At 44.6% G+C, this 24288-nt stretch overlaps 1 protein-coding gene across 1 annotated transcript in view; it reads right to left on the bottom strand.

Annotated features, from left to right (window-relative positions):
- Positions 1-1605: 1605 nt before the first annotated feature.
- The window catches only part of IFT52 (intraflagellar transport 52), a 49809-nt gene continuing 27126 nt past the window's right edge, over positions 1606-24288 (bottom strand). Inside the window, exons 6-14 of the mRNA XM_082272915.1 lie at positions 21639-21710; positions 20066-20192; positions 18357-18443; positions 14828-14896; positions 14582-14736; positions 11671-11758; positions 9973-10081; positions 7286-7431; positions 1606-1762 (exon numbers count right to left, since the gene is read on the bottom strand). Of these exons, the coding sequence (XP_082129041.1) occupies positions 1718-1762; positions 7286-7431; positions 9973-10081; positions 11671-11758; positions 14582-14736; positions 14828-14896; positions 18357-18443; positions 20066-20192; positions 21639-21710 (898 nt within the window). The 3' untranslated portion in view covers positions 1606-1717. The remainder of the gene's footprint in view (positions 1763-7285; positions 7432-9972; positions 10082-11670; positions 11759-14581; positions 14737-14827; positions 14897-18356; positions 18444-20065; positions 20193-21638; positions 21711-24288) is intronic.

Below are 24288 nucleotides of genomic sequence, written 5' to 3'. Positions count from 1 at the left end.
CTGCACTCTGTACACAGCCCAGCTCTAAACCCTGCACTCTGTATGTAGCACACCCCTGAACTGTGTACTCTTGAACTTAACACTCCGTACATAGCGTAACTCTTCATTGTGTACGGGATACACTCCTGAAAACTGCACGTAGCGCACACCAGATACAACTGGCCCTTTCAGGACAACTCTGCTGCTGATGCGGCCCACAATGAAATTGCGTTTGACATCCCTTCTGTAGGATATTAAAAAGGTTTCAGCATTTCCCTACTTCTGCATAACTCTCCTGTAATGGGTAACTGATAGTCACTTTCTGATATTTACAGCCATTCCCCTACTGATGCATTTATGCACAAGCAGAAGATCTGTAGGATTACATGTACATTGTCCTGAAGTCTCCTGGGATGTGTGATGTGGGTATCCAAGAGGTGGAGAGCAAACAATCATTTTGTAGGGAGTAGGAAACAAAGACAGCAAAAACTGGTGAGCAGTCCACTTTGAGTGACCCCCACACTTGGTAAAAAACTTGCCTATGTCCCCATTTTAGGAATGCTGGCCCAGAACCGCACATAAATTCTTCTGAAAGACTCCCAGAAGGGCCTTTTCCTCTTGTGTAGTTGCTTCATTGCTCCATCCGTTCCAGGCTTTCAGTGGTACTGCAGAATACAACTCTCCCTATAGAAAACAATGGGGCTACAGTATGCAGGAGACACTGCGGGGGTGCTTTGGGAAGAAAAGCTGTATGGCTCTAGGCAGGGCTGCACAATGAAGATTGTCTAATATAATGGACTAGGTCAGTGATGGCAAACCTTGGCACCCCAGATGTTTTGGAACTACATTCCCCATGATGCTCATGCACTCAGCAGTGTAGTTGAGCATAATGGGAAATATAGTTCCAAAACATCTGGGGTGCCAAGGTTCGCCATCACTGGACTAGGTAGTTGGGGACATACCTTAAAGGACAGCTTGTACTAAAGTTTGTTTGTAGCCTGTTGTCTAGGTGCCATTAAAAAGCTATATTCATGCCATGCACACATTGCAGTAATACAGGTTGTTACCGGAAAACATTAGTGTGTTTCTATTACCTTGTCCACCGATTGTATTTTTATATAAAATTGACACTACCTTTCCTAATCTTCCCTAGAAAAGTCTTCCAAGCCATACATTTTCATTAGTAAATGAAAACTGCCCTTTTTCTAAAGCATGAAATATTAGTCAAGGCAGATCTTTGCCGGAGAAAACCTAATTAATGCTGGTACCAGCTGAGGCTTCAACTGCTCATACAAAGCTGCCCAGCACAGAAAAGGTCAGTGTGCAGCCAGGGTGCCACGAGATGGATAAATTTGCATGAGAACATTATGTGCCTGAAGAATTATACGACTGCTATTCCTGGCACAATACAACAGAACTAGGAGTCCCAGTCTAACACTAATACGCTATGACATGTAATCACAGCACCGCTGCACACCGCCCGTCTCCCTCTGAAATACACGCAGTACCATACAGCGTCTCAGCCACTCACTGACCCTTTTCATCCACTCTACTGACAATACAATAAAAATGCCTGTCCATACAGAAAGCAGTTTATTTTTTTTAAGTATTGATATTCCTTTTCATTACAAAAATACTTACAAATTCAAAGTCAATATAAAATAAAAAAATACGAATAAATATGGAAATAACTGTCCTTTTCGAGCATAATTAGTTGAGTTACTGTATATGATGAACTTCAGCTGCTCTGGAACCCGGTTTCACTAGTGTCCATGTCATGTTCCTAAGACAAAGAAGATAATTATTAACAGACAAGTGGTCAGTTAATAACTGTACTGTAAATAGTGAACTCTGATCTGTCCTGTTTTGTTTAACCACATCATCTATGTTCATTTTCACAGCTACAAACGTGCAGCACAGTCAGGTCTGCGCTGTCCCTGACAACTCCAATTTTGCACCAACAGTCAGGAACCTGATCATGTGATCCCCATGTCAGTTGGGACACGGTAATATGGCTTTGTTTGTAAATGGATGTCAGCAGTATTTATTTATTTTTTGTGCACAATGAGCTAAGAGTCAGTTCACACTGGGGCGACACGACTCTGTACTACTTCGGGGGCGACTTGTGCATCATGGTGCACCACGACTTCGGAGCGACTTGCATGGACTTCACAAAATGGAAGTCTATGCAAGTCGCTCCGAGGTCGCCCTGAAGTAGTACAGGACTCTTTTTCTAAGTCAGAGCGACTTGTGTCGCTCCTATTAGAACGGTTCCTGTAGCGGTCAATGGACCGCGAGGGAGCGCGACTTGTCAGGCTGACAAATCGCCTGACAAGTCGCGCTAGAGTGGACCGGCTCCAAATCCTAAATGCTGCACAAAGAAAGCAACGCATAGGGGTTGACTAACTAAAGTAAAATAGACTGCACTTTGCAAAGTGCAGTTGCACCTTGCAAGTGCAGTTGCTCCAGAGCTTGGTAAATTACCAGAAGCCCTGCTTACTTCTATCATCCAATCATGTGCAAGCAAAAAAGCAGTATTTTTTTTTTTCCTTGCACATGATTGGGTATTCTTTGCAAAGTGAAGCCTTGCCTAATTTACCAAGCTTTGGAGCAACTGCTCTTGCAGAGTGCAACGGCACAGTCTATTCGCCTTTAGTAAATCAACCCCATAATGACATGGTGCAGCTCTCTGCAGCATTCTCTTGAGATTCCAGGGCATGGAGCAGGCCCTTGACAGTTCACTGTCAAACAAATAATAATAAATGCACATTTTTTTGCAGGTAAAAAAGATGGGATTTTTGACTTACCGTAAAATCCTGATGTTCATTGACAGACACAGCTTTAGCTCTTCATTAACCATTGGGTTATACTGCCCCCTACAGGAGTAGGACACTAGGCAGAAAAAAAGTCTGGCTACGCATTTGGGCAGTTCCAGGGGGTATACTCCCCCTCTCTGCTATAGGTACTCAGTTTTGTTACAAGCAGTGTCAAAAGAATTACTACTCCACAGAGGGGTGGGTGCTGTGTCCGTCAATGAACATCAGAGAAATGGATTTTACGGTAAGTCAAAAATCCCATTTTCTCTTGCGTTCATTGAAGGACTCAGCTCCTGATCTTCATAACCGTTGGGACGTCCCAAAGCAGTGATAAACATGAGGGGTGGGAACAGCAAAAAAATTCCCAAGGCTAAACAGTAGCCAACTAAGCAACAGGAGCTCAACCAAAACAACTATACAATATAATATACAACAAAAAAAAAAAACAATAAACCCTCGAAGAGGTTCAGGTCCTCTAAACAGCAGCCTGCAAAACCTTGCGGCCAAAAGAAGCATCCGCAGATGCCAACACATCCACTTTATAAAACATTGTGAAAGTGTGCACGATGACCAAGTGGCCGCCTTGACACCCTGAAGAAAGGTACACATCAGGGAGTAAGTGGCCAAAGGTCGTTGGAAGAAGACCGCCAAAGCCGGCACCTGGCCCTTGATGGTACTCAAGGCCAATTTCTGTTCAATCAGAACAGGAAGTTGAAGGAGGAAGGTCAAAATCTAAGCCACGAGAAGGAGCAAGGATGAACCCCAAGAGACTCACAACACAATGCAAGTCTTCCACGTACAATGGTAGATCCTTGTAGAAGTAGATTTCCTAGCTTTTAAAAGTGTAGGAATCCCAGAGTCAGATAAACCTCTATCCTCCAGCACTTAGCGTTCCAACAGCCAAGCCGTCAAAGCCAACGACTGTAAAGCAGGATGGAAGATTGGTCCTTGGGACAGCAAATCCTCCCTATGAGGAAGCTTCCAAGGAACGTCGTCGACCAGCTGCACCAGATCGACGTACCAAGCACGGCGAGGCCAGTCTGCAGTCAGGAAGATGAATGGAATCCCTTCTACCTCCATTCTGTATAGAAGTCTTGGCAGAAGCTTGAGAGGAGGGAAGGCATAAAATCAGACGATACTGACCCCACGGGGCCACCAGTGAGTCTGTGGCGTCCGCCAGAGGATTGCTTGACCGAGCCACAAACCTCTGCTGCACCTTTCTGTTGAGCCGAGACGCCAACAGATCCACCTCGGGGGGGGGGGGCGTGCCCCACCGGAGACACAACTGATGAAACACCTCCAGATGAAGGGACCACTCCCCTTGGTCCAACGCCTGCCGACTGAGGTAATCCGCCTGCCTGGTTTTCACCCCAGGAATGTGTACACCTTAGAATGCCGGCTACCTCCAGAGTCGCCAGGACACTTCTTGTGCCCCCTTGGTCATTGTCCGATTGAATGCGCACTGGAAAACCCTGAAGACGATCCATCCAATGGTCCAGATTTAGTATGACTGCTCAGAGTTCCAAGACATTGATTGATAGTCTGGACTCTTCTAGCGTCTTCTAGAGTCGAGATCCCCTGAGCAGAATGCGATGACTCCTCCCCAGCTGGACAGGCTGGCATCCGAGGTAATCACTGTCCAATCCAAGGGGAGAAAGGATTTGCCCAGCATAAGCGCCAGAGATATCAGGGACTCCTTCGTTCCCCGACCCAGCCGCATCTGTTTGTCCAGAGACTGCAGAGTCTTGTCCCATTTGGTCAGAAGCTCTCTTTGCAGGGACCTCGTATGGAACTGTGCAAACGGAACCACCTGGAAGGTAGACACCATCTGGCCCAACACTCACATGCAAGTCTGGAGGGATGACCATCTGTTGGACAGCAGGAGACGAATTGCAGCCTGCAATTTCTGGAGTTTGTCCAGAGGAAGGGGAACTCTGGCTAAGGCTGAGTCTAGAGTCAGGCCCAGATAGTCCAGCTTTGTGGACGGAACCAGGGCAGACTTTTGAAAATTCAGAATCCAGCCGAACTCCTGCAGAGTTCGTATTGTGATCTCCAGGTTTTCAACCAGCGCAGAAGGAGATCGTCCAATTAGCCCAGTACCACGATCCCCCGTTGCTGCAGCAAGGCTAGCACTGTGGATAACACTTTTGTGAAGACTCGAGGCGAAACCAAAGGGTAATGCCACAAACTGAAATGCTCCTCTCCCACGGTAAATTGAAGGAAGCGCTGGTGACTGGCACATATTGGAATGTGAAGGTAAGCATCCCAGATGTCGATAGAGGCATGGAAATCCCCGACGCAGGGATGTCGCCAACACAGTGCGAATGGACTCCATTCTGAACTTCTGCACCTGCACACGTTTGAGTAAAAACCCTGAAGACTTTCGGTAGTCGAAACCGGGACAATCACCCCTTGATGTAACAGGTCTTGTACCACCCAAAACAGACCCTGTGAGCGGTCCGGGGACAGGTGCAAATTGGAAGGTAAGAACCTCGCCGGGGGGGGGGGGGGAACAAGAGCCAAACTCGATCTTGTAGCCGGACCAAATGACTTTGTGGACCCACTTGTCTTGTGAATACTGGCCTCAGTGGCGAACCAGCCAGAGTGTACATATTGCGGGCCACAGCCTCCGCCTTCCTGTCAGCTGGATCCTTAAAGGACGGGGACTCTTCAACCGGAATCATGGCTGCCTGCTTCAATCTGGAAACTGGAGGGTCCACCACTGGTGGAACAGTCCACTTCTTAAGAAGGGACTCCTGATAGGGGTAATACCTAGTAAAGCGTTTAGGGACCCCACAGGAATGTTTTGGTCGTCCCCACTCTTTAGCGACAATTCTGTCAAAATAGCCGGGCAAAGGAAACCCCTTTGCCGTTCTGGATGGCTTGTGAGTGCCAGACCTTGAGGAATCATCCTCACTATCAGAGGATTCTGAGCGTGTGGTTGCAGACCCAGCAGGGTGACCCACGTCTGCGGCGGCCGAATCATATTCAGGATCTGATGAGACAGATGGGCGGTGGGGCGCTTTTTGCTATCCCGTCGTCCGGCAGCACCACCCGGTCACCAGGCACAGGCACCAAGCGATCCTCAGCAGAGAGGGAGGGAACCCCCACCAGACTCACCACCCAGCAGAAACAGGCACCTGCAGCCACCAGGCTATCTGCACTCCACAACGATCAGGAAGTGAAAAAGGATCCAGGAGTCAGCACCAGGGGATGAGGAGGGTCTCCCACTGCCAAAAATCGCCGCCCACAGGGTTTCCACTGTCATGTCCATGCTATTTTCAATGGCAAACCACCGCAAAATGGATGCCAGACTACACAAACATGGCCACCGTGTAAAGAAGCACACAGGCCACAACAAAAGGGCAGAACCACGAGGCTTACAGGGACCCAGGAGGAAACCCAGGCCTCAAGGGCAGACCCAGGCAGGACGGGGAGCCCCCACCAGGTACAACCCCCCTGCCGCACAGTCGATCATCTGGTGCAACCCCCCTCCCCCCCCCCCCCATCGCCAGCATAGCACCTTGCCCCCACCCACCCCAAAAGGTGGATAAGACCACCCAAACAGCCCCAACATATGTGGAGGGGGGGTTGGATGGGGGACAGGGGGGGGGTGGTGCCTAACAGGAAAGAGGGAGAGGGGGGGACAGCTACTTATCATACCAGGAACCAGGCGGGCACCACTCCAGACAGAACCCCTCTCCATCGAAATGGGGGTGCTGTCGGCCAGGAGGAACGCTACAACTTGGGCCGAGACCTGGTCGTATGCGACCTAGTGAGGCGTTTAAAACGCGCAGGCCAGCCCCTGTCCAGTGGGACTATGTCACAGCTGACCTACCGTGGAGCTGAGGTCTGTGCTCGCTCACTGGCCAGACTGGGGTGACCACTGGATCTAGATTATCCAGCCCGTCTCGTCCAGTCCAACAGTTGATTCTAAATGTTACAAGAAAAATCCAGGAGAAAAAAAAAAAAAATTCAATCTAAAAAGAAAAAATTGCCATAACCAAAGATCCCAGCAAGGAACTAGGTCCTAACTCTTGACTAGGCAGGAAAAAAACTGAGTGCCCTTGAAGACCTGTCAGTGTATCCGTTGTGCACGTACGGGCAAGCAGATACATTGACAGGATGACTCAATGAACTACCACGGCACTCCACAGCACCGTGGTAGTTCATTGAGAACTACAAGCCTATATCCGCAAAGGAGCTCTGTGTATGAATGATGCGGCTGTGTGGGTGGAGCCCCGATTTCGCAGTCACACTGATTTCAAAAACAGACAGCTAGTATGGGGAACTTCTCCCTGTACTGCTGTCAAAGGGGGAGGGGGGGGGGAATGGAAGGGCCGGGGGGTAAACTTATCCTTTAAATTAGAAGATGAGCAGTGCTGGATTGCTAAACTGGGCAGTTGTTTTTTTTTTTTATATCTTTGCCCAAGTTGCAAAGTTTACAACTGGTGTACTTTTTTTTTTCTATTATAACATGTTTTATTTACCTGATTAAGTTTCTTGAATTCAACAACCTGGAAGAAAATGTGTTCCAGAATATTTTTGGCATCTTGTTTCTCCTTTGGTAGGTTTGCAGTTACACCCAAAATATCGCCACACTTCCGCACATAGAACTCAAGGTCGTCATCTGTGCCTGTATGAAATGAGACATACCAAAAGCATTTACAGTTGAAGGAGAATTATGGGTATAGGTAAAATAAATTATACTTACATAGGTGGATGCAGCATTGGTCCCCCGCTAGCTTTAGAATCGAGAACTGAGCGGTCTCCCAGTTCTAGGTCTTCAGTGAGCAGAGAGCCGGTGACTTCCAGTCACCGGCTCTCTGCTCTGCCCTGCCAGCCCTTACTGGAGCCCTGGGCTGTGGAGGGGGGCAGGAGCCGCTGTCTCAGGCTTTCAGCTGCTTGCTGAGTGGCTGAACCACTTGCCGGTCCAAGCAGCTGGGTGGGTCCCGACCATACGTTTGGGATCTTTTCAGAGCCTGGACTGACTCTGACGTTACCCGTGGTCAGCTGAAAACAGGTCACAGGAGTGCAGAATGGACTGCACTTCTGTGATCCATAGAAGTACAGCCAAAAAAGCTTTGGCTACACTTCTCCTTTAAATAAAATGTAACTGTAAAATGTCATTACAGGAAAAAAAAATAAAAACAAAAATTACTTTTGGGAGAATATTACACATTAGGGTGTAACATGTAACATGCTCCAGCAGTCCCCATCGCACCACCCCTGATCCCCCCCTTCCCCCACGACAACGGATGGGTGTTCTCTTTCCCACGCCCACTGTCACTTTTCAAAGACAGGGCGGCTGCGTCATTCATTTACATTGATCTGTGAATGCATGAAACTTCAAGTCCCATCTTCCACCACAGTAGACGGTTTTCAGTTATCAATGAACTGCAAGGAAGCGGATGAGTGCATTTTGTAGTTCATTGAAAAGCCCTGCAGCTTTCAAACTGGTAGCCCCTATGCCCTATGGAGTTACGGGCTGAAAGCTCCAGGGCATGTCTGCAAGACCCTGACATTGCACCCATGATCTACTGATCATGGGTGCAGAGCTCTGCAGGAAAAAATAATAAATCCACTTTTTTTCCCCAAAAGGTGAACTTAGCTTATTTATATAAACAATTTATATAGTGCCAGAATGTTCCATACTATAGTACAGAGTGTTTAAAGTGAATGTAAACCTGGACAACAAACTTCTCGAATGACTTCTGTTGAACTGCAAGCTGCTTGCTGTGGGGGCACTCGTCAGGAGGGAGGGACCAGTAGTGCCAGCGAGGGACCCAAGAAGTGGAGGATATGGGCTGCTCTGTGCAAAACCACAGCACAGAACAGGTAAGTATAACATGTTTGATATTTTTAAATTTTAAAAAAATGAGACTTAATCACTTTAATGTTTTGGATTTGATTTTTTTTTTTTCGCTTGGAAAATATAACATTTTTTTTTTTTTTTTTAATAGGTTTATTGAATTTTACAAGCCAAAAAAAAAAGAAAAAAACCTTAAGAAAAAAAAAGCAAATGTAAGCAGGCATGATTTCTACTGTAGATAAGACATAACACTTCTGCAATAAAATAGACTTACCGGCCTGTTCACATGCTTCTTTAAAATGTACACTGAGCTGCACATGTGCAGCTTAGGGTATATTCTCAGCACAGCGCCCAATAGGAATGAATCACTGCACATGTGCAGGAGTTAGGAAAAGCTGGCGGCGCCAGCAAAGGACCTTGTGGATGTCAGATCATTGGAGGGGAAGTGAGCATTTACAGAGTTTAGCTCTGTTTTAAATTTACAAAAATCAAGCCTTCAGCCTGTAGATGGAACTACAGCATAAGGAAGGCACTGTGCCTCTGTTTATATTGTAATTTTAGGATGCAATTACAGTATAAAAAAAAAATCAATTAAAAAAATATATATATTTTACAACTTTTCTTTCTTAATTTTTCTCAATTTTTCAGCCTAAACCCAACAGCGCTGCATTTCATGCAATTTGTATAAATGTCTACAAAGTTCCCCAATCCTTGAACACTTAGATATTCAAACACAGACCAGCTTTACCAGTCAAAGTCTAGCCCTGCCCCCCAACCCACCACCTAACCCTCAATATTGGGCCAGCACTGTGATAAGTAGACTTTCTAACTAAATAAAGCAGAGTACACACTAGTAGAAAATCTGCCGAAAATTCCCGGCCGATGTGAAATCGTCCGATTTTCGGCTAGTGTGTACACAACTTTCAGCAGCCGATGCCGACATTTTCAACGAAAAAAAACGGAGGGACAAACACCAAAATTTTTTCGTCCGTCCCCAGATGACGGATTTTCGTTTAATGTGTATGCAGTACGCCCGTGAAAAATCGGATACGAAAGACTGCGCATGATCTGAAGTTGCTGACAACCCGGAAGTCTAGGAAGAAATGTGCCAAAAAAAAAGAAAAAAAAAAAATCGGACGAGAAATGCACTGTCGACTAAAAACGGTAATGAACGCTGAGAAGACAGAGAAAAATCGGAGGATATTTTGTCCGATTTTCGTCAAGTGTGTACGGCCCTTAACAAGGAAATTTCCTTTATCTTCATGAATATTCAACATTTTATAGTACAAACTAAAACAGAATACAAATATCAGATGTCAATTCTATATAAAATACAAAAAGTCCTAATAGGTATGCAATACTTACATCTGTTAGTGATCTGTGCTAGACGGGATTTTTCAGAAGAGAAATTCTCGTCTAAGTCGAACAAATCCAGAGCTGGTGGAGGCAGCTCCCGAAAAGATGGGGGAAATACCTGGTTGGCAACAGTAAGAGAGAAAACCATCCATAAATAATACAGGTAATAAACATGGGCCTAAAGCTGGTCACATACATTACTATTTAGCTACACAATTCCTTCAGATTTGGCAACAGCTATCCAGTGCAAGGGCATACCTAACTGGATGTGAATGAATTAGATTTGTGTGTAAAATCCCCTGTAAACTTATCACTTCCAACCCAATCAACAGACCAGATTGTAATGTGCATGAACAATATTAAATATAACTCAGTCCAAAAAAAAAAAAAAAGAAAACGTTTATTGTCATTATAGTGAAGCCAGGTTGGAACCTCTGTCTTCTTTTTACAGCAGTTATTGTCATCACTGAAAACTTCCCTAGTTTCCTGTCCAAGTGACCCCAGGAAGTAAGGGGAAATCTCCCCAGTGTGTATGCAGAGGCAGAGGTTCTAACCCTCCCAGCTGAATCTATAACCAGAAAAAAAAAAAAAAAAAAAGACCGGTTTGGGTATGGGTTTGAGTTACACACTTGCGAACAACTCCAGGCTATTTTTTTTTAGGTGGTGTCCCAGCTGCATTAAAAAAAAAAAAAAGGGAAGACTGTAATACTTACCTCCTCTCCAGTGTGGTCCTTTTCAGGAACTCCTTTTTTACCATAAGATAGTCTCTTCCAGGTTGAATGGAGCCCAGGCTTCTGACCTATGCTTGTTCTTTACAGAACCTGGGAAGCCTTTAAGCCCCCATTCACACTGGAGCGTCTTGTCATGGGATTGACATGGTCAAATTGCCTGACAAGTTGCACCCTATTGTCGGCACAATAGCACTGTTAAAATCAGTGCGATGCTGACTTTGCGGTGCCGCATCAATTTGAAAAAAATGTTTCTGCACTACATGCATGAAGCCGCACAGATGTACATAATATAAATGGGTATTACATTTTTTTAGGTAAAGTTGATCCAGGGAATATACGATTGCCTCTCGGGGGATCAGGAAAGAATTTTTTTCACCTGCTGTAGCAAATTGGATCATGCTTTGCTGGGGTTTATTTTCGCCTTCCTCTGGATCAACAGCGGGTATAGGATTGTGTATATGGGACTGTATGGTTGGGTTTTCAATACTGTTTTTTTTTTGGTTGAACCGGATGGACTTGTGTCTTTTTCAACCTGACTAACTATGTAACTATAATAAGGCTTACCTCTAGGTACAGTGAATATTTCCTGTAATGAGATATTCATGCTTGAAGCTGCAGGTTAAGTCCCTGGCGCACGAGTGTGGCCACCATTGTGAGCGTTGTGCCGTGACTCACTCGCTTACACTCACACACACAGGACGTCATCGCAGCCCAGCGATTCAAATGGCTGGAGACAGCAAACCCGGAAGGATGATCGGGCAAAGATGGAAGCGCCAACAGTGGTGACTAGTTGGTAAGTTTAGGGTAAGTCTGTCACCACGTGACAATGGTAGCTCATCGGAGAAGCCAAGCTTTGTCTGTCAGTCAGGTCCGAATAAGGGAGGGTGAACCCAGAAAGCTGTGGAATGAACCCTGCCCCACACCAACTGATACAGAAAATTGTTTAGAGAAGAATTAGACCTTAGTGAATACTTACTGCAGGCTGCAGTGTAGGGAGTGGAGTCTCAAGCTGTGGCTGAATAAGCTGTAGTGTCTCATGCTTCACATTAAGCTGTTCATAGGCTCTGTAACATGTAGAAAGAAAAATACAAACAAGATGAGCCCGTTCCATTCTTATGCCTAAGTTTGGACACCTCCTGGTCATATTTCACATTTGTGATTTTCTAAGTAATAAGTTAACACAATCTACGGTATGTTAAACCATGTGTGCAGTAGACTCAAAAAAGTGAAAATCTGTTACGGTACAAGGACCGTAGAGAACCATTCTTCGAGTAAATAGCATTCATGACAAAGCAACAGGTTTACTTAACCGCTCTCCCCCCTCTTTCCCATCAGAGCAAAGTCAGTGAAATACCGAATCCTTCAGAGGACAGTTGAGTATTAGACTCTCTCCCCTTCCTCCCACAATGCAACACTGAGTGAAAAACTGCCAGGCCCAAGTGCTGCTATGTGGGGGAAAGTCTCTAGACCTGTGAAAGATTAAGTAAAACAACTTTTAAGTGCAATTTTAAATAATTGAAAAAAAAAAAAAAAAAAGGATGAGCAGGTTTATTGCAGAGGAGACATACAATTTTCATTTGCAATAAAGGACTCCTACTTGTCTGTTTCTTTTTGAAAATCTGCCCTGAGCTGTGCATGCCTGTACAATTTCAGTATATGATGCGATGAATGAACTCCAGCGCCTGTATGGAAGTTACATCAACCTGGCATGGACACTCAAGGTAGTCGAAGATCCCAAACCCAGAAGAACACCAGGCAATGTCAGCACCAGCAAGGGAGCTTGCTGATGTCACATCACTGGAGGGGAGGCGAGCTGAGTATCCACTTCAAGCTTATATGGGGGCTTCCTCAATTTTAGATGGGCTAATGGGATAGCAAGCAAGGGAAGGCAAGTATAAGTAGCAGGAGGCAAAATAGACTGCAACATAAATAACAGAAAGACTGTTAGCAGGCTGCAAGAAATTTTAGCGCGGGGTAGGCAAACTTTGAGAGGTGGAGATCTACCTGAACATGAAAGAGATTAAAGATCATCGTGGTTCGATACCTTTTTTTTTTTTTTTTTTTTTAACTAGCATGGCCTAACTAAATTGTAAGGAAAACTTAGAAAAAACTATAATAAAAAAAAAGGTTATTGTAAAAATATAAACTTAGCCTACCTTACCTGGACAGTGCAAGTCAGTAGAGCAGTGGACAGTGTCAGTATGGCAGTGAATGGTGTTTGGACAGTGTCAGTAGAGCAGAGGATGGTTTTACATTTATTTGTAATTTTTTTTTTATCATTTGTTTGTTACAGTTTTTACTTTTTCAATTTTTTTAAGTGGGCTTTTGGTCAAATATCAGGGGTCTACACAAACCCCTGATGTCTCACATTTAGACAAAGAAAGGGACTTAGGACAGAGATTCCCCAGTCCTATTCTCTGCAGCCTCAGCTGCACTGGACAGTGAATGAATGGGAAGTGCTCTGTGCTGATCCACAGTTTACTATACTGGTTATTAATGATTGGTAGGGATCACCAACTGTGTTCATTCATAAAAGGGGCCAGTATCTCCATCCTATCACATCTCCCGCAGCAACCATCAGGAAAGGGGAGGAGGGGAACCCGGCAGAGCTGCTGGGGGATAGGGGAGCACCAGGGATGGTGGGGGGGGGGGGGCTGGACAACAGGGCTGCATTTAGTGGAACCAATGGCTGGGTTTTCCTCCCTACAGGAGCTAAATGCCAGCAGGAGGGAGAGGAAGAGAAGTGAGCATTGCTGACATCCAGCTGCTGCAGGGAGGGACACAGCCATAGTTTCGACTAAATGCAGCCCCCGCTGCTCCTCCTCTCCAGGTTCCAGGGTCAGCAAAAAAGGCACCCAATATACCCCACACCTACGCGCGAATGACGGGTTGCCGACCCCAGATTTAGACACTGAGATTTAAGTCATTGGGCTGCTAATAGGTACAACAAGGTTTCCAGGTTTTGTATTTTTTTTTTTTTTTTTAAGATAAAACTTAGGCAGATATCAAGGACACACATTAATGCAGCTCTGAATTCTTAAATAAACCTTTAAATGTATTTTTTAAATGCAACACTGAATTTGATTTGGTATTGGCTTGTATGCCCTTTACAGTAGAGCACAGATTGGGAGAGAAAGAACCAGCACAAAGGGCCAGTCAGTTGGGCTCCAGTGCTCTTGTGCTAAGGTGAACAAGTTGATAGATAGAAAAAGCAGAGTGACAGAGATAAGTTTATCAGTTGATTCTCCTTTTATTGCCCAGCCAATGGCTTGTGGAGGGACAAGACCTGTAAGTAGAACGTAACTGCAGCAGATATAAATCACGTCTCCTGCCTTGCCAGACAGGACTGTACTCTGCAGGGCTGTGTAATTTTCAGTAACAGATTTACCTAAATACAGATCCTTTGCTAGATAAAACAGCCGCATTGTATGGATTTAATTTGTGTATTTAGCTATTTGCTTGGGTCTCAGCTTTCATTTGTTTAACCAGAAAAAGTAATGATGCACAAAAACATGCAGAGATACATCACATTTATGTGTGATTCCTGCAAAGATGTATTTTCACATCAAAACAACAAATATACAATTTAAACTGGGGGTGGAGGGCCCTTTTAATATTCAATCACAGGCTGGGACAGAAAAGAAAAAAGGGAACTGGATGCTTGCCGCTGATCCTTTACCATCCAAAATACAGAATGGAGACAGGCAGATTGTCCTATCTGTATTGCTTAGCTGGAGCAGAGGAATCACTGACCTGGGTGTACTAACTGATAGGCTAAACAAAATGACAAATCATTTGGCAGGTAAAAAATCCCTCTGTATGTATTTCATGGATGTATTTTGCTCTTTGCTTAGAGCTCATCTCTGATTACAGAACAAAGACCTTACTTGATGACTTTGGGCAGAGAAGAGGTGTCCAGCTGGTAGATGCCCATGTCAAATAATGTAGTGAAATCCCGAGGATTTTCATCCCCTTCTTGCAGACAGACTCGCAGACGCTGGGACAACTTGTTGCTGTCAGGCAGCATGGTATAATCTGAAATCTGTGAATGAAATAGATCAATGCAGGGATGCTGATAAGCATAATGGCACCAACACCTTCCACTTACATTAGGTAGCTTCTTCTACACTTACCTCAGGGGCTTCAGCATCAATCTGGTTTAGCTGGATGTCATTAGTAGTGAGCCACTGCATAAGAACATCCTGTCACAACACAAGAAAATGTGGTGAATATAAATGGAAAAGGACCAACAATATGCCTTCCTTAAAAAAAACCAAAGGAGGACTTCCAAACAGCAACAAACAAATGTATGCCTTTTATTCTGACATATTTTTCGTCTATGTGAACATTCTGTTCACAAACTGCTTTTAGTTTCTATAAATTTATATTATTGCTATGAGGCCACTATACTTACAAACAATACCAGGGGTCTCAAACTTGATTTCATTGCAGGCCACATCAGCATTATGGTTGCCCCTCAAAGGGCTAGTTGCATCTGTAAATGGGGGGGAGGGACAGCAGCGCTATCCCACGGTACATAGTCTACAATGTAACTCAGGCAGGCTTGATGGAAAACCTTGAAAAGTTTATTTATAAAAATTATATATAGTGATGATGATTAAAACATAATAGAATGTATTCCAAACCAGATCTGTGGCGTTGCTGGGGGTCACAGGATGACCGAGCCGCTGGGTGAGCCGGAACTGTGTAGATGATCACAGCAGGGAACCAGGCATAAGGGAGAAGGATCTTATGTGCCAAAAGCAGACCGGACCAGCCGGTAAGGTGGCGTGGCTTCCTCCCACCCGATAGTGTGGATAGTGTGGCCACCTTACCGGCTGGTCCGGTCTGCTTTTGGCACATAAGATCCTTCTCCCTTATGCCTGGTTCCCTGCTGTGATCATCTACACAGTTCCGGCTCACCCAGCGGCTCGGTCATCCTGTGACCCCCAGCAACGCCACAGATCTGGTTTGGAATACATTCTATTATGTTTTAATCATTATCACTATATATAATTTTTATAAATAAACTTTTCAAGGTTTTCCATCAAGCCTGCCTGAGTTACATTGTAGACTATGTACCGTGGGATAGCGCTGCTGCCCCTCCCCCCCATTCACTGACTTATGCTGAATCAGCATTAATTAGCAGCAGCACCACACGGTAATTTGACTTTATTCATTCCTGAGAGTGAGAGATATCACAGTTAGCGCTGGAAGTCCCTTTGTTAGTTGCATCTGTAAGACTATGTTTGCAGAGTTCAGGGGTGTACTACATACAGAGTGCATGAGTACGCGGCATGCAGAGTTCAGGAATAGGCTACATATAGTCCAGGGTTTAGGGGTACGCTACATACAGACTGCAGAGCTCAGAAGTAGGCTGATTACAAAGTGCAGAATTTAGGGGTGCACTGTGTACAGATTGCAGGATTCAGGCGTGCACTACATTCAGAGTGCAGGGTTTAGGGATGTGCTATGTACAGAGTGGAGGGTTCAGCTCTCCTTCACAGGCTGTCCACATCTGACTCCTACCCCTCCTCCTTAGCTCTGACCTCTGCACACATCTCCCTCACTCAAAGGCCCTAATTTCTGCTCGGCCTAGATCTAGTCAGTCCTGCCAGTGTAGGCGGCTCCACCTATCCTCTCTCACTTACAGGGAGATCATTGATTGGCATCTGTCCCCCTCCGTGCCCCGTCTGCACTTAAGGCAGGCAGGAATCGAAAGGCCATGAGCCACCAAGAGGAAAGCTGTCCTTGTAAACACAGAAGGCTTCTGTGTTTACATGTGACAGTGGAGAGCAGGGAGTGGAGTGCAAGAGCCAGAGGTGGCGGAACAAACTAAAAAAAAGCCCTGGATGGGAGGGCCACATGAAATGGTCTGACGGCCAGATTCAGCCTGCAGGCCTTGTGTTTGATGCACGTAAACAATACTTCTCGAAATTCCTCTTTAAAACATAGGCTACACTAATTTGTTCGAAATGTTCTGCTGTGGTAAGACTCTGTAAGCCGGACATAAATCTACATTGTGTGACAGACTCTGACAGCTCATTATAGTGGTATTTCTACCTCTGATCCTTCTACAGAGCCTCATCATACACAAACACAGCGCCCAAGGGTAACTTCCATGTACCTCACCGTTACCACTAAAACAAAAAATTTGGTGCAAAACACCTCTCCTGCGCTCCAAGAGGTAATCTTCTAACCACATCCAGCCACACTCATGCGGCTACCGAAGACTTTCTACTTGGCTTTGCTTGGCTACGTCGGCCTTGCAGCCCCTTTTCAAGACCAGGGCAGTCTGAGACCACTAAAATCAAAGAACACACACAAGGGTGCACCAGCCATTATCCTCTATAAAGGTTTTATTGAATAAATAAAAAAAAAAAAAAAAAAAAAAAAAAAAAAAAAAAAGGTATAAAAATACAGTTACCACCAACTGAGACAAAATCGGACGCTCGAAATCCAACGAGGATGTGCTTCTGCTGGCAAGCATCAGTGCAGGATTCGGAATACTTGGCTTTCTTGGGAGGCAGTGGTGAGGAGATTTCAAATGCCTGGCTTTCTCAGGAGGCAGTGGTGATGTCACCCGTGCCTCCAGAAAGTGTGTAACATTTTTTATTTCTACAATGTATTTTTAAGCAATATGTATTTGGAGAGTGGGGTAGTTAGAGCAGAGCACTTCTCATTTTCATGGAAGGTCTGCTTTAATGCTGAACTGCAACCATCTATTAAAATTAGGTAATGTCTTTAAACTAATATGTTTTTTCTGAAATTGCTGTTTCCAATTTCCAAACTGTTCAGCAGCATAGTGGTAACACAAGCATTGGTCCATCGGAGGGATTCTAAAGAAAAAAAAAAAAAAACACTGATCGTGCTCACCCACTCAATCTACAATGTGGCTGTAGATGAGAGAAGGAGACATGTCAGCGACTGCTCTTTTCTAACACACAAGGCCTTCTGCTGCCTTGCATTAACAGTCAATATGGGAAACTGCAAGTGATACAAATACAAAGCCTTTAAGTTTACAAGTAATAAACATATTTCACAAAGTCATTGGGCATTGGAAATATAACTTTAATAGGGAGGTTACAAATCAGCCTTAAGTGCTACTAAACCCAGGACCCTGCAATCACTATATGTGGTCTCCCACAGTACAGAGAATATGGAAATGCAATTATTTAAGTAAATATAAACTGCTAAATCCCTTTTCTCATCAGCAGTATATAGCAGTCTTGGGACTTCTATTAGTGTCCAGCCGACCACTGGTTAAAGCTTGTAGGAGAAGTTTTCATTCTGCTCTTACTGTCCTATGAGATTGCATGACTCCTGACCCTCTGTCTGGACAGTGCTGATTGGCCCTGTGCCGATCACATGCATTCTCCCAAGAGAAAAAAAAAAACCTACCAATACACACCAAACCTAACGTGCAGAGTGCCACTAAGGTTCTGTTCTATTAGCAGATGGATTTGGGACAATAAAAGAAGGGGAGGATCAAAAAAAGACAGGATCAAAAAGCCTTTTTACACAATGCAGAAGATAAACAAGCATGCTTTACTGCACATACAGACTGATTTTACGGTTGTGGGTTTAGTAATTCTTTAAAATCAACTAGACTTGGTTTCTTGAACTCTGAATCTCTTCAGTTGTAATGAGAACAAAAAGTACCAGAATCTTTCCATTTTCTTCTTTGTCCAGATATTGATCATTGAACATATGACAGGATCCCACCACAGCCAGTTTACCTCCATGTTCCTGTAATTAAAAAAGAAGAAATAGCTGTTACTTCCTTCAGGGTCAGCAAACATAGAAGAGAGTCTTCAACTAAGAGCAATAATCCAATTTCCACGGTCAGGATTTAGGTAGTCGAAATACACGCGACCTGGATGATAGTAGTGCAGACAGCAACATAAACCTTACGCAGACTGCGGCCTAAATTTTTGAGGGCACCCCGCTACCAGGACATGAGCCCAAGCGGGGCCAACCACCCAGGGGCAGCAGATGCCCAAACGAGAGGCAGTGGCTACAGCCATCCTCACAGGGGCCACCTCACATAGGTTCCGACGAGTAGGTCGCAAAGCCGCGGACTCGATTTTTGGCCGGATCTGGCCGCCTGAGGCGCGTACCTGCGGATGGAAAAAACATCCGCTCCCCCAGCCCAACAACCGCCGCAGGGAGCCCAGAGGACACCCCTGCCCTAGTCACCAATCCCCAGGTGGCAGGGAACCCTGTTCAATCCCCCCCCCCCGTTGCACACCTGGTTGAAAGACGCAATGTGCCCGAAATTTTAGAGGGGCTGGGGGGGGGGGGGAAGGGAGGGGAACCCGGGGGTCTGACCATCCCAGAGAGGGGCCCACGTCCACCCCAAAACCCTATAGGGGTAGTAGGGGAACAGCTACTTACCACACCAGGAACAGGGTGGGCACCGCTCCGGACAGGACACCGCTCCATCGCAATGTGGCTGCTGTTGGCCAGGAGGAAACGCTGCGACTCAGGCTGAAGCCAGTTCGTATGAAGCCAAGTATATGTCACGGCCGGCCTAGCGTGAAACAGCTGCAGTCTGCATGCGCTCGCTGGCCAGGCTGGGGGACCCTAAGGATCTAGATTATCCAGTTCATCGCCCAGTCTGGCAATTGATTGTAGTTCACAGGAACAAAATAATAAAAAGAGGAAAAAAATTCCAATTTAAAATAAAAAAATTGACAGGACCAGAGATCCCAGCAAGGAACCAGGTCCTTACTCCTAACTAGGCATACAAAAACTGAGTGCCTATAGCTGAGAGTGGGAGTATACCTCCTGGAACTGCCAATAGGCGTAGTCAAGCTTTTTCCTGCCTAGTGTCCTACTCCTGTAGGGGCAGTATAACCCAATGGTTAGGAAGAATCAGGAGCAAAGTCAGTCAATGAACGAAAGAAAAACCTAATTTTACCATAGAGTTCACCTAGTCTGCTTGATTCTATCACTTGCAGCAACCGCTAAATCAGTCTTCGAGCCACTGCATTTTGTCCAATTCTGTCAATCTGTGACTAAGTTTACTAGGGAGAATAATGTCTCGGCTTTAACACAAGCTTATTATGAGTGATCAAGAGGTTCCACAATCTTTACAAATGCACTTATTCTACATCTTTGTTTATTTCGAGAATTACAAATTTCCCCTGTTATAACTGCCTTTAAATTTACAATAACATGTACACCATCCAGTATATATTGACCACATCCACCAAACAAATAAAAATAATCATGATACAATAGACAATTCTACAGTGAAAGTCTGAAAGTGACTACTAGTTGTGGGCAGCACAAACAGCTCTTATTTCCAACACATTTATAAAGAATGCCCAATGTTACCTTCAGCATAGGGTACTCTTGGTATTTACCTTTGACTGGTAGAAAGCCATGATGGGCCTATTTAGTGGGAAGCAGATTGATCCTGTGGACAGAACAGCCACTGCCGGCTTCATAACATTAAGGGTGGCACCAAATGGATAAACAAATGATAGGGCCCTGGGGAAAAGAAAGGGCATTAGAGGGCAAGAAATCAGGAAAAGAAAAAAAACATTACAGACATAAGGGACCTAGGCAGCTAAGCCAAGGTTTTAAGACCCAAACTGTAAAATAACAGCTTAATATGGCTGCTCACATTCCCGGCTAGTTCATTTAATCAGGCAGTGAGGAGGCGATATAACACCTCCTCACTGCCGGTCAAATGCCCTCCAAAAAGCACTGTGACTGGAAGGAGAGAGCCTGAGAGATGGTACAGCTGAGATTTCTGCAGATGCTGACCTGGAGTGAAGGACAGGTACACGGCTCCTAGGGTTTGAAGTGTGCAGGCGCTAACACAGGAAGAACTTGGCCAGGCAGCAAAGTGGCAGGAGAGAGTCAGGATGTCTCCTAGGCAAGAATCTCCCACCAGAATCAAGCCTCCCCGCTATACTGATCAGCGCCTTCTATTTCCAGTTCTTGCAGCTCTCCACACAGACATCTGTCAGCATGTCTCTCTGTGCCTGTCAACTTCCTCATCGAGGAACAGGCTCAGATAGGCATGCTAACAGTGGAGGCATTGAGGGCCAGAAAGGGACAGCCAAAGGGCCAGATGTGGCCTTGGGGGCCACAATTTGCCCAGGTCTACTTTAGAATTGCCTTTCTGAAAAAATGCTTTGGACTTGTGCACAACAAATATCTTGCATTTTGCTGCATATTTTACAGCTAGCCACATAAAGAAGGGGAAAGCCCCCTTTTTCTTTTTTTTTAGTAAGGACAATTCTAATGAGTTGAGTTGAATTACGTTAGTGAATTGTCCTTTCCTTTTTGTGCTATTCTGTATGCAAGTCATCTATATACATCTATGTATAGGATCCTTCACATGTATGTAAAAACACATCACCAACGCTTGAAACGTGTATGCATTATTCTTGGTGAAAAGCATAAGCCTGGTGTGAATATAGGTTTAGGAAGCTAAGAAGATGACAGAACATTGCGGAAATTGTGCTGAAAATACAAAGCTGGGAATTATTAAAGGTTTGTCACTCTTAGGTCCCTTTCATACGGGCGCAACCGCCGACGAAGTCCGTTCTGCTCAGCGGGGGGATCGATCCGCCGATCCCTGCTGAGCAGGCGGATGACAGCTCCATCTCTGCTCTGTGTGCGGAGACAGAGCTGTCAAATACCCGCTGTTCTCTATGGGGAGATCGGATGAGAACGAACCGCCTGTCCGTTCTCATCTAATCCGATCCACCAGACGGATGGAAAACAGGGTTTCCATCCATCCGGATTTCACGGACAGGATCAGAGAGCAGCGGGTGTCAGCGGACATGTCACCGCTGACATCCGCTGCCCCATAGGGATGCATGGAGCATCCGATCAGATCCCCCTGAAAAACTGACAGGCGGATGGGATCGCCTGTGTGAAAGGACCCTTAGTGAAGTTGTCTTGGCCCTGCCTGTCACTCACTGTGTATTGTTGGCTCCGCTTTCATCATCCATCACTGTAAACATACTCTTCCCAGCCGCTCTGCTTATTTCCCTGTGGAAATAATGACACAAAACATTAGTTGGATTAAATTAAACCAATAGCACTTCTAAATCAAATCTAAATAGGAAGTTGTGGCAATTATTTAACAGATTTCCAGTTTCAGTAAAAGGTCTCTTGAACAGGTAAAAAACAGCATACACAGCTGCATCTTACAATGCTTTGAAAAAAGTATTCATACCCCTTGACATTTTCCACATTTTGTCAGGTTACAACCAAAAACAAATGTATTTTATTTGGATTTTATGTGATAGACCAACACAAAGTGGCACATAATTGTGAAGTGGAAGAAAAATGATAAAATGGTTTTCAATATTTTTTTTTTACAAATAAATATCTGAAAAGCGTGGCATGCATTTGTATTCAACCCCCTTTACTCTGATACCCCTAACTAAAATCTAGTGGAAGCAATTGCCTTCAGAAGTCACCTAATTAGTAAATAGAGTCTACCCGTGTGTAATTGAATCTCAGTATAAATATAGCTGGTCTGTGAAGCCCTCAGAGGTTGATTAGACAACCTTAGTGAACAAACAGCATTAGGAAGGCCAAGGAACACACCAGACAGGTCAGGGATAAAGTTGTGAAGAAGTTTAAAGCAGGGTTAGGTTATAAAAAAAAGCTTTGAACATCTCACGGGGCACTTTAAAATCAATCATCTGAAAATGGAAAGTGTAAAAGGCACAACTGCAAACCTACCAAGACATGGCCGTCCACCTAAAATGACAGGCCGGGCAAGGAAAGCATTAATCAGAGAAGCAGTCAAAAGAGATTCACAGCTCAGGTGTGAGAATCTGTCCACAGGACAACTATTAGTCTTGCACTCCACAAATCTGGCCTTTATGAAAGAGTGGCAAGAAGAAAGCTATTGTTAAAAGAAAGCCATAAGAAGTTTTGTTTGCGAGAAAGCATGTGGAAGAAGGTGCCCTGGTTCGACAAAAATTTAACTTTTTGGCCTAAAAGAAAAACGCTATATGTGGAGTGCAAGACTAAAGCCCCGTACACACTATCAGATTATCGAACGATCAGTCATCCGTTTTTTGTTGCATGCTAGTCTCATGTGGAAAGTGAAGAGGTGATTTTCATACGAAAATTCCCGTACGACAGAATTCAACTTCAGAAGTGGTGCCACGTGTTGAATTGTTTTTTAGGTGTTCTTTTGTGTCTGAGCATGCCTAGTCTTGCTCTTACGATTTTTTTCAGACGAAAAGTGTACTAAGTAAATGAAAATCGGACGTTGTGTTGACGTACAATAAAAACATTTATAGCCTGCACATCCAGTTTTTGTCGTACGAAAATCCGTAATCGGCTGTCGAAAGCACCATACTAACAATCCGAAAATCGGCAGATCGTTAGTCTGACAAAATTTCCCTTTAGATTTTCGTATCATGTGTACGGGCCTTTATAGTTGTCCTGTGGACAGATTCTCCCGCATGGGCTGTGGATCTCTGCAGCTCCTCCAGAGTTACCATGGGCCTCTTCTTGGCTGCTTCTCTGATTAATGCTCTCCTTGCCCGGCCAGGTCTTGGTAGGTTTGCAGTTGTGCCATACTCTTTTTCCATTTTCAGATGATGGATTGAACAGTGCTCCAAGAGATGTTCAAAGCTTGGGGTATTTTTTTATAACCTAACCCTGCTTTAAACTTCTCCAAAACTTTATCCCTGACCTGTCTGGTGTGTTACCTGGCCTTCACAATGCCGTTTGTTCACTAAAGCCCCGTACACACGATAAGAAAATCTGAAGGGAAATTTTGTCTGACGACCGATCTGCCAATTTTCGGATTGTTAGTATGGTGCTTTGGACAGCCGACTCCGACTTTTCGGTCGACAAAATCCTGATGTGCAGGCTATATAATTTTTGTCGTCCGTCAAAACAACGTCAGATTTTTGACTCAGTACAGATTTAGACGGAAAAAAATCTTAAGAGCAAGACTGGGCATGCTCAGAGACGAAAGAACACATACAAAACAATCCAACACATGACATCACTTCTGAAGTAGAATTCTATCGTACGGGAAAATTCGTATGAAAATAACCTCTTCACTTTCCACATCAGACTAGCATGCCACAAAAAACGGACGACAGATCGTTTGATAATCTGATCGTGTGTACGGGGCTTAAGGTTCTCTAAAACCTTTGAGGGCCTCCCAGAACAGCTGTATTTATACGGCGATTACATTTCACACAGGTGGACTCTATTTACTAATTAGAGGACTTCTAAAAGCAATTGGTTACCCTGGATTTTAGTTAGGGGGTATCAGAGTAAAGAGGGCTGAATACACATGCATGCAACACTTTTCAGAAAGTTATTTGTAAAAAAAAAAAAAAAAAAAAAAAAAAAAATGTTGAAAACCATTTATCATTTTCCTTCCACTTCACAGTTATGTGCCACTTTGTGTTGGGTCTATCACATAAAATCCCAATAAAAATACATTTACGTTTTTGGTTGTAACATGACAAAATGTGGAAAATTTCGAGGGGTATGAATACCTTTTCAAGTCACTGTATTTTTTCCCATAGTAATGCATTACCAAAGATGCTGTGCGCATGTAACCACCACGGTTTACTCATGCACA

The sequence above is a fragment of the Pelophylax lessonae genome (assembly GCF_965119305.1).
Source record: "Pelophylax lessonae genome assembly, chromosome: 11".
NCBI classification, from domain to species: Eukaryota; Metazoa; Chordata; class Amphibia; order Anura; family Ranidae; genus Pelophylax; species Pelophylax lessonae.
This window is presented reverse-complemented; position numbering and strand designations above follow the sequence as displayed.